Source organism: Trichoderma aggressivum, assembly GCF_033847375.1.
Source record: "Trichoderma aggressivum f. europaeum strain CBS 100526 chromosome Unknown scaffold_064, whole genome shotgun sequence".
NCBI lineage: Eukaryota > Fungi > Ascomycota > Sordariomycetes > Hypocreales > Hypocreaceae > Trichoderma > Trichoderma aggressivum.
In genome coordinates this window covers 94,685-111,941 of record NW_026946430.1, presented here as the reverse complement: position 1 = coordinate 111,941, position 17,257 = coordinate 94,685, and the positions used below count along the sequence as shown (strand labels likewise).

At 51.5% G+C, this 17,257-nt stretch overlaps 5 protein-coding genes across 5 annotated transcripts; 3 read left to right on the top strand and 2 right to left on the bottom strand.

Annotated features, from left to right (window-relative positions):
- Window positions 1-3,963: 3,963 nt before the first annotated feature.
- Window positions 3,964-4,810, top strand: Triagg1_10060 (uncharacterized protein; the record flags this gene model as incomplete). Its single annotated transcript, XM_062894090.1, has 3 exons — window positions 3,964-3,997; window positions 4,064-4,164; window positions 4,217-4,810. The coding sequence occupies 3 exons, from the start codon at window positions 3,964-3,966 to the stop codon at window positions 4,808-4,810; spliced, it is 729 nt and encodes a 242-aa protein (XP_062750986.1).
- Window positions 4,811-5,200: 390 nt separating this feature from the next.
- On the bottom strand, window positions 5,201-5,989 carry Triagg1_10059 (uncharacterized protein; the record flags this gene model as incomplete). The annotated part of the gene is made up of 1 exon (XM_062894089.1): window positions 5,201-5,989. The coding sequence occupies one exon, from the start codon at window positions 5,987-5,989 to the stop codon at window positions 5,201-5,203; it is 789 nt and encodes a 262-aa protein (XP_062750985.1).
- A 965-nt stretch (window positions 5,990-6,954) lies between these two features.
- Triagg1_10058 (uncharacterized protein) lies at window positions 6,955-8,038 on the top strand (the record flags this gene model as incomplete). The annotated part of the gene is made up of 2 exons (XM_062894088.1): window positions 6,955-6,960; window positions 7,067-8,038. 2 exons carry the CDS (start codon window positions 6,955-6,957, stop codon window positions 8,036-8,038), a joined length of 978 nt encoding a protein of 325 aa, XP_062750984.1.
- Window positions 8,039-9,426: 1,388 nt separating this feature from the next.
- Window positions 9,427-12,191, top strand: Triagg1_10057 (uncharacterized protein; the record flags this gene model as incomplete). The annotated part of the gene is made up of 6 exons (XM_062894087.1): window positions 9,427-9,470; window positions 9,540-9,567; window positions 9,630-9,685; window positions 9,740-9,989; window positions 10,048-11,539; window positions 11,602-12,191. The coding sequence occupies 6 exons, from the start codon at window positions 9,427-9,429 to the stop codon at window positions 12,189-12,191; spliced, it is 2,460 nt and encodes an 819-aa protein (XP_062750983.1).
- A 975-nt stretch (window positions 12,192-13,166) lies between these two features.
- Window positions 13,167-13,718, bottom strand: Triagg1_10056 (uncharacterized protein; the record flags this gene model as incomplete). Its single annotated transcript, XM_062894085.1, has 1 exon — window positions 13,167-13,718. One exon carries the CDS (start codon window positions 13,716-13,718, stop codon window positions 13,167-13,169), a length of 552 nt encoding a protein of 183 aa, XP_062750982.1.
- Window positions 13,719-17,257: the final 3,539 nt, after the last annotated feature.

Genomic DNA, 17,257 nt, shown 5'->3' with positions numbered 1-17,257 from the left:
AGCAGTACCGCTACGGAGCAAGACTACGGAGCATAATCAGACCAAGGCGCATTAGCCCATCTGCCTGCAGGCGCAAATTACATCAATTACATGTGAGCATCTGCGTCCAGCCGAGCGCCAGCAAGACCCAGAAAACGCCACCGTTTTTTCATCGGTCGGGCGCCGGTACGGTAAAGGCATGGAGTGCGCTGCCCATGAAAGCTGATAGATATTACTCGTACTGTACTCGTGCTTGTATGGACTACAAGTCTTTGAGATGGAGGCAAATAGGATCAATCCTCTGTGCCTACTACCTTGGGTAGGCTGAAACTGTGTAGCATGAGGGAGCCTCGTTCGTTGTCTTCTTCACGACAAAACAATGGAAACAAACATTGGAAATAAAATCCATCAAATCCATCAATGGAATAAGGGGCCCCGGCCAGCCTGGCCACGCCAAGCGCAGGAAACAAAAACAGCACGATGATGGCCAGGGGAAACAGAACCTAATCACATCAATTGCCTGGTTTGACGCTACGTACCACCTTTCTCACACATTGTGCCCCGCTGCTCCGTGGTGCTAGGGTATTCTGGGGCCAACTGGTATGATTTCCTAGCACCGAATATGGGGCGGCTACCAGCTGGTTAACCTGAGCTACCCGCATCTACCTGGATGGTACGAGTTCTGTCGCAGGTACTTGTACTGAGACTTGTGCTTCAGTGCCACCCATGCCTTTTCTCGTATCCAGCGCAATTCAACCAAACATCAGCGCTCTGGCTTCCAAGCAACCGCGGGTAGTATTACCATTACCTAGTGCGTACTACTACGAGTCGAGCATCTGCATCTGTTCACGTTACTCTGGCAATGCTGGCTCCCATTTGATGATATAGACAGACTGGTGCCAGGCGCTATATACTGATTACTGCAGTTACAGGTCCCGCGGCAGCCGTTTGAGCGCTCATCTGCGCCGAATCGCTAGCACCCTCATTTGGCTCGCTCCACAGAGTTGATGAGTATTGACAGTAGTGGTAATAGGTACATGTACTTTGGGTGGATAGAGGATTGGATTGATCAAATATCAAATGTCCCATATGAATCGCTGGCTGCAACGATTACGGACATGAGTGCAGGCGAGCCCTGGAGTCGTGGGTTATCATCCGATCATCACTTACATTGTCCGGCTATTGCGAGTATTACACGCACCCATCACATACGAGTGAGTACTCGGTGAGGAAGCGATCTGTAATACCTACTTCTTTATCCGTAGGTACATACGCCAATATCCCAACACAAGTCGCTGACCACATCAGTCAATGTTATACACGTACCCTCCGGACAGGTCATTCACCCGCAGAGCCTTGCATCCAGGTTCCTCCGTACTGTATCTGTATAACCGTCTTGCTCTGCCTGTTGCCGCAGAGAAAGTGTTTGAACGTTCGATTTACATATCGACTGCTGGAAGCACGGAGCAGCAGTGTGCTCATGCCCATGCCCATGGTTGATACAGTTACAGGTGCCTGGCGTGTACTCGTAGCGCGTCGTGATCAGCCTGTTCTCTCGCCCGTGGATCTTGTACGTGTATCACCAATCCCCTGAACCGGGGCCGGCCGCTGCAGGAGATGACAAGTCTGGGCAAATGCAAAGCCATGGAGCCGTTTTTTATTGCAGTGTCTGTGCGCATGCCCCGTGCCGTTCTCGTACTATTTCTCCGCCTTATAGCACACAAGCAGCAGAGATCGGGAATGACGCATTGATGTTTCTGATGCCACACCGTACAATTTGCCTTTCCGCCCATGTCGATGATTCCGATTGACAGGCATCGTTTGGAGGTACCTACTGCCCAAACCGTTGCGTGTTAATCGACCTTATATCCGATAGCATTCGCGTAGACTAGTGTACGAGTATGTAGGTTTCTGTTTGCGGCTTCTTTTACGTGTTTGTACTGCAACGGCCGTCGCCTATTTCCCGGTCAACATGGCCGAAATGGCGATGTGATGATCGCGATTATTGGCACAGGCGCTCGCCCATGAGCATGACTCTCACTACATTCAGAGGCACTCGTATCTATATGGTGGAGTGCGGACAATTTAGAGTCGTGTGTCGACACACAAACAAAACTCCGCAACATGGCTTGGCTCATGCACAAGGTAGATAATACGCCAGACGTATGACCATTAGAATAGCCGGCATGGAAACGTGAGAACATCCCGAGGGCGGCATGTGATTACGCTCAAACAACTCCAACTGCCGAGCGGAAACTTTAAACCGCGAAAGAGAGCGTATCAGGTATCAAGCTCCTGACACCAGACGATAGCATGGCAACGGCCGTTTGTGCAGCGCCATGTTGAAATTGACCTGGAACACCGAGACGTGATCTCCAACAGTCTATACCAGGATGCTTGTCTTATCCCCAGTCGTCGCCTGAAGTTCGTATTGCGGCTAAGCATCATCCTTGTCTTGGAGGGAAGATCGCTTCTTTATTTTGTCTGGTGGTCTCTTTGAACCCGTCGTACTGTACTCCGTAGAGGCAGTTTCAAAAGGTGACTTCGATTAGGGATGTTTTACGGGAGTCAGCGCAAGTGTGCATGAGATGTGCAGATCTCGTTACAGATTGTCAAACAGGACTGCTTACCACTAGTCCATCAACTCCATGGTGATAAAGCTAGGTACGAATGGTTTGAAATGCCTAGTCTTTCTACCATATTTGCTTTTTCCTCGGGATTCTGGGTCAGATTCTTCAGCCCTTTCTACGAAACTGTACGCCTTATGACGGACAATATCCACGTGGATCGTCGGCCCATGGGGCTTCCCGTCATCACCTCATCGGACTCATGAGTTTCAAGATATTTATAGTGATGAAATGAACAGCCCTGCGCAAGTACGGTGTTCTCCGAGTAAACATGGGGGAGACAAGCGTCTATATCATGCAGCTGTATTAGCGAGCTGAAGCAGTGGCCGCGTGTGATTATAATGGCTCCCCCAAGAAATCGCAATTGGAAGTAATATCCTTAATTTCATTGCCTGTGCCAAAACCGCAATTGTCCAATTTCATCGGCGAGGACTCGTGGTAGTGGAATTATGAGATGGGTACTCCTTAGCTGAATCCCTAGTAGGGGTTGAGCCACATGGCTCCAAGGTGTGAATTCCCTTTGTAGGGGTTATGAATTGGAGGTAGGGAGATGGTGTTTGCCATGGAGATGAGATCCCTATCCGGGCACTCGTGATCCACATGGAGTAGAAGATTCCATGGCATGGTCAACTAGCCACCAGAGGTATCGCATAAAACAGAGAGTATAGAAAGAAATGAGTTATCGGAGTACCATGGTGGTAGTCATGTGCTTCCTACAGAGTAGCTGGGCTGCGTACAGATGGGGATAAGCAACTAACAATTGAAAATCTCAACGCTACTATCGCGTTCAAGGTAAAAAGACTATAGATTCAGTTACAAGTAGTATTTATCATTTTCAATGGTTACAGAGTGGGAAAAAAAAAAGTAGTGAGAATGACGAATTATCCGTACCTAGATAGCCCGAGATAAAGATCCTTGAAGCAGTTCCTGGGTTAGTAGGCTTTGTTCTAGGTAGGTACGTCAGAGGTGCATGGTTTTTGTCTGTGCTCATATCTAGAGATAGCATTGACTTGACGCAGGAAAAAGCACCAAACTCCATCATGTATCGTTCCAAAACAATGTGGTGAAGTGAATGTCGACTTCAAAAATCAGAGCGAAAATACAACGGCCATCAGTGGCCGCATGTGGAGGCGCCGGATCTGCGTTGTGTCCGATCTTTCAGATATGGTTGGTTCGGATTCCAGCCGGCGCCAGGCACCGCCTCCAATCGGCCTAAAGCTGCGCGACCGCAAGCGCCCAACTTGCACATCACCGAGTTTTGGTCTCGTCGGCAGCGCCCTTCGTCCACGCTTCATCGCTCGTGTCCCAAATCGCTGAACCGAGCATCAACGAGGCATCTGCTTCTCCAGAGATCAAGATGGCGATTCCTATGACGCAATTGGGCGGTCGTGGTAAGTCGGTTTGTTGTCCGTGATGACCTCTGGACCTGGCGCAATTGGCTGACCCAAAGACGACAGCCTTCCACCACGAAGACAACGACGAGGTAGAGCGCGAGTATGACCATCTACGCGCTCTTGCCCATGCCGAAGCGGACAAGCGCGGCGACTGCTACGAACGGGTACGTTGCGCCGACTCGAGCGACGAACCATTTTGTAGACTGACATGCCTAGTCTAAACGCGCTTACGAAGATGGCGACGGTGCTGGAGCAAAGGAATTGTCCAACCAAGGCAAGGCCCACGACGCCAAGATGAAGGAATACAACCGGCAGGCTTCCGACTACATCTTCCGCGAGAACAACGCTCCCGGCCGTGTCGACGCCGACAGCATCGACCTCCACGGGCAGTTCGTCGAAGAGGCGGAACGCATTCTCGAACAGCGCATTCGCGCGGATCAGGCCCGGGGCCAGACGCACTTGCACGCTATTGTCGGCAAGGGCAACCACTCGGCGAACCATGTTCAGAAGCTCAAGCCCAGGGTAGAGGAGCTGTGTCGCGAACTAGGGCTCCAGTATAGCTCAGAGGAGAATACCGGCAGGATATACATCAACCTCCAGGGCGGAGAGGCTATCCCGCCACAGCACGGCGGGTATGGTGGCCATCAAGACCAATACCAGCCTCCTCACCATGGACAGCAACAGCATGGTGGACAGCATCGACCCCCACAGCATCACCAACAACATCAAGAACAAGACGAGGAGACGGCGGATGGCCTTATTCCACTCCTCTTGCAGAAGCTGGAAAAGGCCTGCTGCGCGGTCATGTAGAGTGGGCGCAAGGCAATACCGTGGCGCTACTGTTGTTGGTTTTGGCTATTCGAGTGATCCTTGGATATTTGCTCTTCTGCTTTTCAAACGTCTTTGTTTTAGATACACACACATATACCACATGGGATATTGGGCTTTATGCATTTCTACCATGATGAGATCAAATAGGTCAAAATCAGAACAAATTTATTCTAGAAAACTAATACTATTTGTGAACGAATGAAACAATCTAAGCTCTTTATGCCAAGTTATACCGAGTCAAATATCAAAGGGGTATTTCCCTAATAATCCCATTGCCGTTCCGCGCTGATCCTATTGTAACCTTTGTTCGCCCTTAGTTAATCCATCCCGAAAACCCCTTCAATGCAGACCCCCTTCAAAGCCGTTCTCCTACTTACTGCTAAAAGCTTGCATCTCCTCGTCGCTTCGGGGAACCGGTTGCGGCACGGCCTTGCCCAGGTTGAAACCAAGGATTTCCGATAGGAGAGTAACAATCATCTCCATGAGGGAGGACATGCCGAGGTAGAGCCAGGGAGTAGAAGTAATGCCACCGAAGATGAGGAGACACGAGTATACGAGGCGCACAAGGATCAGCGGGAAGCAAACAGCCACGGTGAAGATGATTCGGTGCTCGCCGGCGCCAACGTGGCTTTGGTTGAGGATGGCGAGGACAATGGCAAAGGCCAGGAGAGCCGTGATGGCCACCAGAATGCCCTCGGCAGCGTGGCTGACGGTGGAATATTTCACCTTTGGCTTGCCGTCGACGATGGTAAAGTCAGACTGAGTGCCGCCCACAATAAGGAGGATAATGGCGAGGAGCATCAGAAGTTCCACGAATTTCTGGTGCTGGGGTCGGATGAGGATGCGGCCTTTGCTCTGGATGGACTCGAAAACACGGGAGAGAAGGCCAAGAGCAAGCATGATAAGAGGTGCCAAACCAATGCCTTCGAGTGTCATCCAGCCAATGTAGAGGTTGATGTTGTCTGGTGAGGAAATTGTGGCAAGGCGAAGACAGGCGCCGATGACACGGGCGAGAGAGAGGATAATGAGGGCTCGGAAGGCGGCGTTTTTGGCGAAGCCATGCTTGAGGCAGAGAAAGATGCCTCCCGCTAGGGCGAAGAGATAGAATGCGAGTTCGGCGATGGCAATGTCATCGTATGTTTGGAGGGGGCGGCCCATGGTTGGTTGTGTAAGATGTAAAGGGGGAGGTGGAGTTGAGTTGAGTTGAATTGGTTATGTAAATCGAAGTGAGAGAGGTGAAAAGGAATACAAGAATATAATGTCTAATATTATTATGATTGTTTTCAAAGACAAGACGAAAAGTGTCTATGGAGTCTTCTCTTCAGTTGTGTCGTGAGGTTGATGATGTTCTGAGATGGACTCTCAAACAAGCAACCAACCCCCAAGTTATATAACTTTTCATCAATGCCAGTTACGCGTTCACTTGTAAGCTTCTCCATAACCATGAACGCTACGGCTACCGGCATCCTGTTAGGCTGAAAACGAGCAATTCCAACGCTGCTCGAATGGCCATCACTGGAACAGGCTCGATAAGCCTTGAGGCCTCGTCGCTTCCAGGAACACACTCCTTATTGGCCAGATTGAATCGATTGCCCGATGAGGCACAGCGCCATCTCTCAGGATCTCTCCCAAGTCCCCTAGCCGCAACGTTAGTAGCGCCCCGTTGCTCGGCGCTCTGTCCTCCGTCCTCCCGAACTACCGACCGGCGGCAGAAGGATTTGCACCCTGCCCGAATGGCATGGGCCTTTTCGGAATTAGGCCCTGTGGCGGTGCAACATTGCGAGATGGGTTTGAGAGAAATAGGAGTCATGTTTCGTCAGTTGTTTGTTTGATATATTGTCTAGCTTGGCCTGCTCAGGACGGCGTACCCGAGCAAGGACTTTTTTCTCTTTTTTTTCTTCTCTTATCACGCCCGCTGTGGGTGTTTTAATTAGTTGAGAGATCATGGGCAGGATGGACGCCTCTACTGTGACCAGTGACGTTACTGTTCTCACCACCAAAAAAAAAATTCCTACTACTAGGTAGGCCGACTAGGATTGAGTACTGCCACACAAAATTCCTCTTCCCCCACATAAACCAGTAACGACAGCATCAAGAAAGAAGTCCTTGAGCTCGGCAACAAGATGCCGGTACGTACGTTACTCGCTGCGTCATTCCGCACGCAAGCCCATTGTTGTAAAAAGCCAAAATGAGGGGTTCCCATTTTAACATGGTCGCCGTGCGTTTTCTCTATAGCTCATCACCCTCACGGGACTGCCCACGTCGGGCAAGTCGACACGGGCGAAGCAACTGCATGATTACCTCGCCGAGCGTATCCCCGGGACCAAGTACAGGCTGCACCTGATATCAGACGACTCGCTTTCAATATCGCGATCCGTGTACGACCTCTCCACGGTGCCGGTGCACACAAGATCGGCCAACGCCAGCGAAAAGGATGCGAGGGCGGCCATTTACGGCGCCGTGAAGAGAGTGCTGAGCGACAAGGACATTGTCATCCTCGATGGCCTGAATTACATCAAAGGCTGGCGGTACCAGCTGCACTGCGAGGCGAAGGCCGTCCGAACGCCGAGCTGCATATTACAAATTGGATGCTCCAAAGACCGCGCGCAGCAGGTTAACGAGGACAGGCTGAAACGAAGCCAGGCTGCGGCCGACCAAGACGGAGCCGACACGGCGGGCGACGTTGCAGAGCCGTATGAGCCTGCAAACTGGGAGAACCTCGTCTTTCGACATGAAGAGCCCAATCCCATGACTCGTTGGGACAGTCCTCTACATACGATAATATGGGAGGACGATGACGAGCAGGTCAGGAAGACGTTTGACTCTCTTTGGGAGGCCGTTGCGGGAGACAGCCGCAAAATCATCAGGCCGAACCAGGCTACGGAGCAGCGAGGGCGCGACGCGGGTGGCGATTACTTGTACGTGCTGGATCGCGAGACGCAGGATATTGTAAAACGAATTATGGACCAACAGGGCGATGATGGCGGCGGCGAGGTCAAAATCTCCCTTAGCACCGGTGGCAAGAAGGAGCTTGTCGTGGAGCTGCCGGCGAGAAAGATTGGCTTGCCGGAGCTGCAGAGGCATCGAAGAGCCTTTATGGGGTTGAATAGAGGGGGGATTGGGTTGGAGAAGGTGACCAACATGGCTGCCGACTCGTTGAGGGAGTCGTTTGTCAACTACCTCAATAACGCATTTGAGAATGAATGAGATGTTTAAAGCGGCTCAGATGATACCTATACTCTCTACTTTCTAGGCCATGTTTTTGCTATGAACCCAAAGACTCATAGGCGCTTCTCGGATTCAATACTTCGGATAGGTTGCCCCACGGGTTTACAAAATGTTGCAGGGTAGGCGACATGGGATAGAGAACAAGCGACGAATTGAAGTTGAGAGCCTAGGTAGCTAACGGAATAGAGTGAGGGTAACCGAAGTTTGAAAGCCCGGTCATTGCTCAATGCATGTAATCAGATACGCCGATGAGATGCTGGAAGGAGGCTGGATTCATACTGTAGATAAGAGATGTATACCTATGGATCGTGCTTACTGCAGGCAAGGTTCGGTGGCGGCGGGAAACGAAGCCAATGCGCGCCACGAGGAGAATCCCGGAAGCTATGGACAGCAAATTTGTTGGGCACTCAATGTCAATACCTAAATCTACTACTCCCGAACATTGAGGAAGATTGACTCGAGGGCGCTTCACAACAGTACCGTAGAATGCAAATCTTGTGAGACGTTACGATGGCCCCCGCATCTGCTCAGCAACGAGATGTATGGAGTCAATATGTACCTAAGGATGACTTCATCAAAATGCCAGGACCCATGTCAACGCCAGCGGACATCAAGGTTATCCTTAGTAGTAGTCTTGTACTCTTCGCAGCGATGCAATAAAATTAATTGACACCGGTCTCAATATCAAATTAATACGTTCAAGTTGGGTTATCGCAGCACTGGAGAGTTATCAGGGGGCAAATAGAAGCTGGTAGATGCCTCCAGTGCTGTGGCAATAACGTGCAACCAGCTGCTTATTCGATCAATCAGCTCTGCCCAGGCTGCAGCTCGTCATCGTACGCTGTGGCCTGGGCAGGGAGTTGCTGCGTGGGCGCGCTGATTAGCGACCTAGCCTGTTGCGCGTCCCCAGTTGCCTGGCGCTCTTTCAGTGGAAGTCGGCAGAAGATTCCACTGTTAGGCGGCCACAGCGCAGCCTCGCCAGTAACCACGCCGGTAGCGCTGCTTAAATGCCCCCCCGCATCAACGATATTCCGCTCCGCTCAGGGCAGCGCGCGCTGTCATTGGCCCGTGCCCCTCTGCTCCGGGGGGCGTGTGGGTGCCCGTGGCTACCTACGTTTAGGCCTTGTGTGCCAGATCTATGGGAACTCTCCGGACACCTCTAGCTTTCGCCGCTTAACCTTCTCTCCTTCATACCATTCTCTCCCCGATCACAAGTTCAAGAATCAACTCTCCTCCTCCTCCTCCTTTCTCAGACCACCTTTGAGGAGGCAGCATCTGCGTATTCTTTTCTTCTTCGTTTCCTCGAGCCCCGGCCTTGGTCCTGTTCTCACCCCACATCGTCGTGAACACAGCCGTCATCCGACACCATGGCTTCTCAGCCTGAAGAGCACAAGAAGAAGGTCAACCTGACGTATGTATAGCCTCTGGAGATGATTTGACGTAGCTATCGAGAAGACATGACCAGCTAACCACCTCGCAGCGACCCCTCCGGCGCGGAGATCAAGCATGTTTGTTCAGCCCACCTTGCTTTGCTAAGATATCCAGGGCGGGGAAACTAACTTTATCTCAGGAAGATGACACCGCCACTGCCATTCTCAAGAAGAAGAAGAAGCCCAACCAGCTGATGTAGGTGCTCAACTCGGACGAGCAACACGAAATCACATACTGACGCGGATCCAGGGTTACCGATGCCGTCAATGATGACAACAGCATCATTGCCCTGTCCGAGGCTACCATGGACACCCTCCAGCTCTTCCGCGGCGACACCGTCCTCGTACGAGGCAAGAAGAGAAAGGAGACAGTGCTCATCGTTCTTGCCGATGAGGAGCTTGACGAGGGAAGTGCTAGAATCAACCGAGTCGTCCGTCACAACCTCCGAGTGAAGCACGGCGATATGATTACCATTTCTCCTTGCCCCGATATCAAATATGTGAGTGCCCTCGATATCACCACCTGATTGAAATAGCACATCTGACCGTTACGATCAGGCCAAGCGAATTGCTGTGCTCCCCATTGCCGACACTGTCGAGGGCCTCACTGGCTCCCTTTTCGACGTTTTCCTTGCCCCATACTTCCGCGAAGCCTACCGACCGGTAAAGCAGGGCGACCTGTTCATCGTCCGTGGTGGTATGAGGCAAGTCGAGTTCAAGGTTGTCGAGGTGGATCCTCCGGAATATGGTATCGTGGCTCAGGATACCGTCATTCACTGTGAGGGCGAGCCTATCCAGCGAGACGAGGAGGAGAACAACCTGAACGAGGTCGGCTATGACGACATCGGTGGATGCCGCAAGCAGATGGCCCAGATCCGAGAAATGGTTGAGCTTCCTCTCCGCCATCCTCAGCTCTTCAAGTCCATTGGTATCAAGCCGCCTCGAGGTGTCTTGCTCTACGGTCCTCCCGGTACCGGTAAGACTCTCATGGCTCGCGCCGTTGCCAACGAAACCGGCGCTTTCTTCTTCCTCATCAATGGTCCTGAGATCATGTCCAAAATGGCTGGTGAATCCGAGTCCAATCTGCGAAAGGCCTTTGAGGAGGCTGAGAAGAACTCACCCGCCATCATCTTCATTGATGAAATCGATTCCATCGCCCCCAAGCGAGACAAGACCAACGGTGAAGTTGAGCGCCGTGTTGTGTCTCAGCTCCTTACCCTCATGGACGGCATGAAGGCTCGTTCCAACGTCGTCGTCATGGCCGCCACCAACCGACCCAACTCCATTGACCCGGCTCTGCGACGATTCGGTCGTTTTGACCGTGAGGTGGACATTGGTATCCCCGACCCAACTGGCCGTCTGGAGATTCTCCAGATCCACACCAAGAACATGAAGTTGGCCGATGACGTCGACCTGGAGCAGATTGCTGCCGAGACCCACGGTTACGTCGGTTCTGATGTTGCCGCCCTCTGCTCCGAGGCTGCCATGCAGCAGATTCGTGAGAAGATGGATCTAATTGACCTTGACGAGGATACCATTGATGCCGAAGTCTTGGACTCCCTTGGTGTTACCATGGAGAACTTCCGATTCGCTCTGGGCGTGTCCAACCCCTCTGCTCTCCGTGAGGTCGCAGTCGTGGAAGTTCCCAACGTCCGCTGGGAGGATATCGGTGGTCTGGAGGAAGTCAAGCAAGACCTCCGAGAGAGCGTCCAGTACCCCGTCGACCACCCCGAAAAGTTCCTCAAGTTTGGTCTGTCCCCATCCCGAGGTGTCCTCTTCTACGGACCCCCCGGTACCGGTAAGACAATGTTGGCCAAGGCTGTCGCCAACGAGTGCGCTGCCAACTTCATATCCGTCAAGGGACCTGAGCTGCTCAGCATGTGGTTCGGTGAATCTGAGAGCAACATCAGAGACATCTTCGACAAGGCTCGAGCGGCTGCTCCTTGCGTCGTCTTCCTCGACGAGTTGGATTCTATCGCCAAGGCTCGTGGTGGCTCTGTGGGCGATGCTGGTGGTGCCTCTGACCGAGTTGTCAACCAGCTTCTGACTGGTAAGTATTCCGCCGCCCTAGAGAAAATAATCATTGAATCTTTATGCTAACCGACTCGATAGAAATGGACGGCATGACCTCCAAGAAGAACGTTTTCGTCATTGGTGCTACCAACAGACCCGAGCAGCTCGACCCTGCTCTCTGCCGTCCTGGTCGTCTGGACTCGCTCATCTACGTGCCTCTTCCTGATGAGCCTGGCCGTCTTGGTATCCTCAAGGCCCAGCTGCGCAAGACTCCCGTCGCTGCCGACGTTGACCTCGGCTACATTGCTGCCAAGTCTCACGGCTTCTCTGGTGCCGATCTGGGCTTCATCACCCAGCGCGCCGTCAAGATTGCCATCAAGGAGGCCATCACAGCCGACATTGAGCGTACAAAGGCTCGCGAAGCCGCCGGCGACAATATGGATGTTGATGAGGAAGCTGAGGACCCTGTTCCTGAGCTGACCAAGGCCCACTTCGAGGAGGCCATGCAGATGGCTCGCCGATCCGTCAGTGATGTCGAGATTCGCAGATATGAGGCCTTTGCCCAGCAGATGAAGAACGCTGGCCCTGGTGCCTACTTCAAGTTCCCTGACGGAGCCGACGGTGCTGCCGGTGGCGACGCTGGCAACGCCTTCGGTGATGCCGGTAACGACGACGATCTCTACGACTAAAGGATGGCGGCCATGGGCAATAAAGAAACAACACCCTGGATCCCCTGTATTTGAAAGGAAAAAAATAAATATAAAAAAAGAGCTTCCCCCTACATCTGCATCCATTAGCCCGAAGTTGGTCGGGTATGAGTCTAATTTAGGGCATCAGGTGGCACACTACTTCGACCCGGGAGGGCAGTAGAATGATTAGAGCTGCAGAAGAGCAAAGGGAGGTTAGCTCAGGGTGTGGCGCTACAGAATCAGCCATCAAGACGTTCCCAGGACACGAAATTCAGTTGAGAATCGGTGATTACTGGGATCTAGGACCACATGATTAGGTTACGTTAGCTTGATAGACGAATGCAATTGGTTTGGTAAATAATAAAATTCACCGAGCCTCTGTGTTTAAATCCTGTGTGAAAAAGTCTACGAGATTTGCCGACCACTTTTATGTAAGTAGCATCCCGCCAGCGATGAGAGCTTGGCAGATGGTAAGAATTAATTCATGTGAGTGTGAAAGCATCTGGATTGTTTAACCAGGGAAGCTGGATTATTTCGTAAAAGCTAGTGTGGCTCTGAACAAACTTGTATAGTTGCATGGCCGGTATCATATTTCCTCATACGCGCCTTGATAGCTCATTTCGTATATAACGTACCATGCTCCCCCCAACTTTGGCGGAAAAAAAAAGGGAAGAAGACGAAGGAAGAAAAAAAAAAACAGCCATGTCCCCCAAACCCCATCTCCCGTCCCCTTATCTATATCACAGTATAACCAAGAAAGAAGAAACAAAAACATGGGTTAAAAAGAACAAAAGAAAAGTAAAGTCAAGGGACAAAAAACTATTTCGAACGGGCGCGCCCTGTTTTAAACATGCCTTGATGAGGTGTCTTTACGGCTGGTGGTAGTGAGACACGCTTCTTTGTCGATGATGGAGGAGGAGGAGGGGGAGGAGGGGGAGAGATTACGCAAGAAGGAGGAGAAAGGGGAGAAGACTGCTAGCCGCTGCCCTTCTCCTCGATCTCGCACACGGCGTCGAGGCTTTCCCTTGTGATGCGGAGGGCCTCTTCTATTACGGAGGTGGGGATGGCGAGGGGCAGCTTTTCGGACGAGGAGGCGCCGTTTGTCTTCTTGGTGTCGCCGTTGCCGTTTGTTGTCGCCGAGGACTTGCCGTTTGCGCTCGACGTGGATGATGTGGATGGCTGGCCCTCGCGGACGTCGTCGAGGACGCGGCGGAGGAGGGCGGGAAATGTGGTGACTTCGCCGGAGCGGAGGAGGGTCAGGGCGTGGTTCTGGATGGCGGTGGGCCAGTTGGAGGAGTTGGAGTTGAGGGCGTGGAGGAGGGCTTCTTGGATTCTACAGGGTGTGGGCATGTTAGCCAATTGCTTTCGGGGAGGAGAAGGGGGAGGGATGGGCACTGACTTGGTAACGTGGCCGTCTTTCAGCAGGATTGTGTTGATTTGCGATCGCAAGTCTGGGTCTAGCGTCGCGGGGGTGTAGTTTGCTGCCGAGGGCGGCACCTTGACGGGTGTAGATGGTCGTTGGGACATGATGGCTGAGATTGGTGTGGCGGTTCAGTCGAGTGAAGAAGAAGTGAAGATGGCGTAAAGCAGAGCAAAAAGTAACGAGGAAAAGTATTAGTCGGAGGGGGTGAGGAGGAAGAGCCTTCCGAAGGAGTGTGGTTGTCCTCGAGGTGGATGACTTGGTTGGAGTTGGAGATGGAGGCAAGATACGGGAGGCAGCCGGTGGATGGTGTTGAAACCTAGAGAAGAAACGGGGTTTGTTCTCTACTCTCCCTTTGGGCGACTGTGATTATTTAATAAGCTGTTAGCAGACCAATCCAAGAGCCAATAAAAACAGTAACACGAATAAGGAGAAACAGGAAGGAGAAGAAGAAGAAAGCAAACGGCAAAGAGAACACCAACAATGGCTTACCTCGTCACCAAGGCGACGGCGAAACACTTCACAGTCCCAACACCACTCCAGCGCGCCAGACGGAGCAAGAACGAAACTGTCCCAGGGCCAAGCAGGAAAAGCGAAAGAAGAAAAAGCGAGGGAAACAAATTGACCAATGGAGGAAGACAGGCGAAGGGGGGGGCCAAGCGGGGTGCAAATCGAAGCCTTGGGAAGCACGTCGGAAACGAGGCTGAGGCTGTCAATGTGCGGTTGTGTCCGTGCAAAGGCGACGGGATGCGATGGCGGCGGGAGGAGCTTTGTTTGGTGATAGGCCTCTTTGCTTAGTACTGGAGATGTGGCTGGGGGGTGTGGCGGGAGAGTGTTGGATAAGCCGCAAGGCTGAGTGTGGAGTCGAGTTGATGGGGGTCGATTGCAGCTGGTTGGCTGGAGGCGGGGGGACAGTTCAAATCAGTAGACGGAATGGAACTCCTTCTTTGAAATGGGGCTTTGGATATTTCCTCTTGGACACGTGAGAGAAGATCTGCGTTTTTGCGTTGCTTGTCTCTTGTACGCATCTCTATTCGTGGTTGATTGACCGTCGGATCAACTACGAGGCAGTTCATTGTGCCGAGATATCTCGGTGAGGGCGCCAGCAGCATGGCTCTTGTTCCACTGCGATGGCATATATATAAGGCATTCGGGATATACACAATCGGTGCTTTTCCTCTGGTACTGTACCCAACCTATGGAAACCTCTTTCATGTTCATGACTTTGAAAATGCCCTTATTTGCTTGTAAGTGCCTCTGGATTCGCTTATGACGAGTCCAGAATCCCGAATAGGTTGCTTTCAGCTCAAACCAGTTGGAGAAGGACAAATCTCCCTTGCCATGTTCGCATCAAATAAGACGTCGTATTATTTCCCTCGGCCTTGTCTTACGGAAACTTGATACCTAGGAGTCATTGGCACAGATTCCGTCTAGACATTTGTTTTCGAAACCTTTATCTGTCGTGCTTAACGTCTCCTACCGCTAGTGTATCTCAAGGGAAATATATAGTTGCATTTTATATAAAGGTTGGACATGAAGTTTTTATATGAGGTTGTCATAACTTGGGACTTCATATACTATGCTAAAAGAAAAGAACACTATACCCGGCTTCGGAAACATCACCGCTCACCAGTCCAAGGTGAAGAACAACAAGCTACAGCCTTACAAAGATGACTCTCTCGTAATGACCCGAGATGCCTTGATTGGAAAAGACTGCCTCGTCGGAGGACAAGTATATTCCTCTAGTATCTGCTACTATGGCTAAATTGGTCTTGACCGTCGGCTGTGGTCGGTAGTCAACAGGATTAAGTGGCCTAATACTCTCGAAAACATATTCTACGAACTTCAAGGCTTACATGTCTCCGGTGTGGAAGAGTAATGGAGACAGGCACTCACGTCAACGCTATCTCGTGGCATTTGCCGTGATACTTGATAACCAAGACATCATCGATATCCTCCATCTTGATCCATCATGTACGAATCCTTCGCAGGAGCACCTTAACCTTGTGGAGGGTCTGGCCCATTTACTGCTCGTCATTGTTAAGGTAGCTTATCATGAGTGCAATGATAGCAAACAATTGATAGCAAAGATGCCAACGACGTCTAGCTCGTTGCAAGGCGGTAAGAGTCTGGGTTGGGGTTGGCCGTTTCGCTGTGTACCTTGTCAGACTACCGATCCCAGCACCATAAAAGCACAAGCATTCGCCCGCCATGGCCGGAGGCTGGTTCGGAAAACTCAGATTTGCGTATCGCTAGGCAATGGCGGCTTTTCCTATCAGGTAGTAGTACCGATTCGATTCAGAGAGCGGAGAATGTTGCACGAACATGAATAACAGTTTTTTCCCTTGCATCTGTGCCGCTAGACCGGAGAGAAAGTGAGACACATTTGTATAGCTACTTTCCTAGGCGGGAAACATACCAATATGCCCCCTACGGAGTATGGAGTACTCCGTACAGACGGCCGTTTTGACCGTCCCGGCTCGCCACAGCCCGGTTGCGCCTTGCGTCGCGCCGGCGAGGTTAGCTGCAGCAAAAAGAGTGATCTCTCTGCAGGACTCGACTGATCTCGGGGAATCAATGCCGCGCTGTCTATATTCGTTCTAGACCTGCAAAAAGCAAAGCCCTCTTGTCTCCTTGGGAGAAGGGAGGAGAACAGCCTCAGTGATTCGTCGAAAGCGGCCAATCAGAGTTGCCGCCCATCGCGAGGGTTGCAAATGGGCAAATCAGAGCTAATGTACTTGTACGCCCCAAAGCCGTTGAAAAATATAACGTATACGCGTGACTTGGTTTGATGCTGGCATCATGTCGTGTGTGGGAGAGAACTGTACTTTCCCACACCATTTCGGATTGTGGGTGGAGAGGTGTCTGTGTATGAATGGGAATACTCGAGTGAGCCCGAGATATCTTTGGATGCAAAAGAGGGAGCAAAAAAATGGTATTCGACGTTGACGAGTGCCCAACTGCTAGCATCCTGAACTTTGGCGAGGAGATGTGTGCATGATTGAAAAAAAACACGAATGTGTTCCACAAATGGGCCTCTATGAAGCTTCGTGACAACACACCTGACCGCATGATGGACGCGGGAAATATAACCATGTCGGTGTCCAAATGGGCCACTGGGCCATCTGATTCTGCTAATTCAACGACGGGTATAAACCGATATAGTCTTCGTCTTAGGTTGAGAGAGTTCAGCCGTTGTATCACAAAAAGCTTGACAGTATCGGAAGACCAGGGGGCGACGATCCGAAGGCCTGGTACTACACACCAAGCTGCGGGGGAGCAATGCCAAGACAATTAACTACTTGGAGGCATGAAACGAGATACCGTCGAGAGAATAACTCGGTGTAGAAGGTGGTTTTGGGATGTATGACGTGCTCTGTCCTCAAAGGCTGATCCCGCTGACTCTCACCCGTTGGAAGGCATGGTGGCTTGCGAGCTGGACTGCATTTGTGAACTGTCATTTGGGCAATAATGCCATGTATCCGATCATAGAAGCCGAGAGAAGAAGAACGCCCACGTCTCAGTGGCTTGAACAAAGATAAAAAAAGAAATCGAGACTGGGCCATGGAGCATACTTTTGCAACTTCCAACATGATCGGGTTCCAAGGCTCAAATGCCTGGCAAGGTTAAATTCCTTGACCCACAA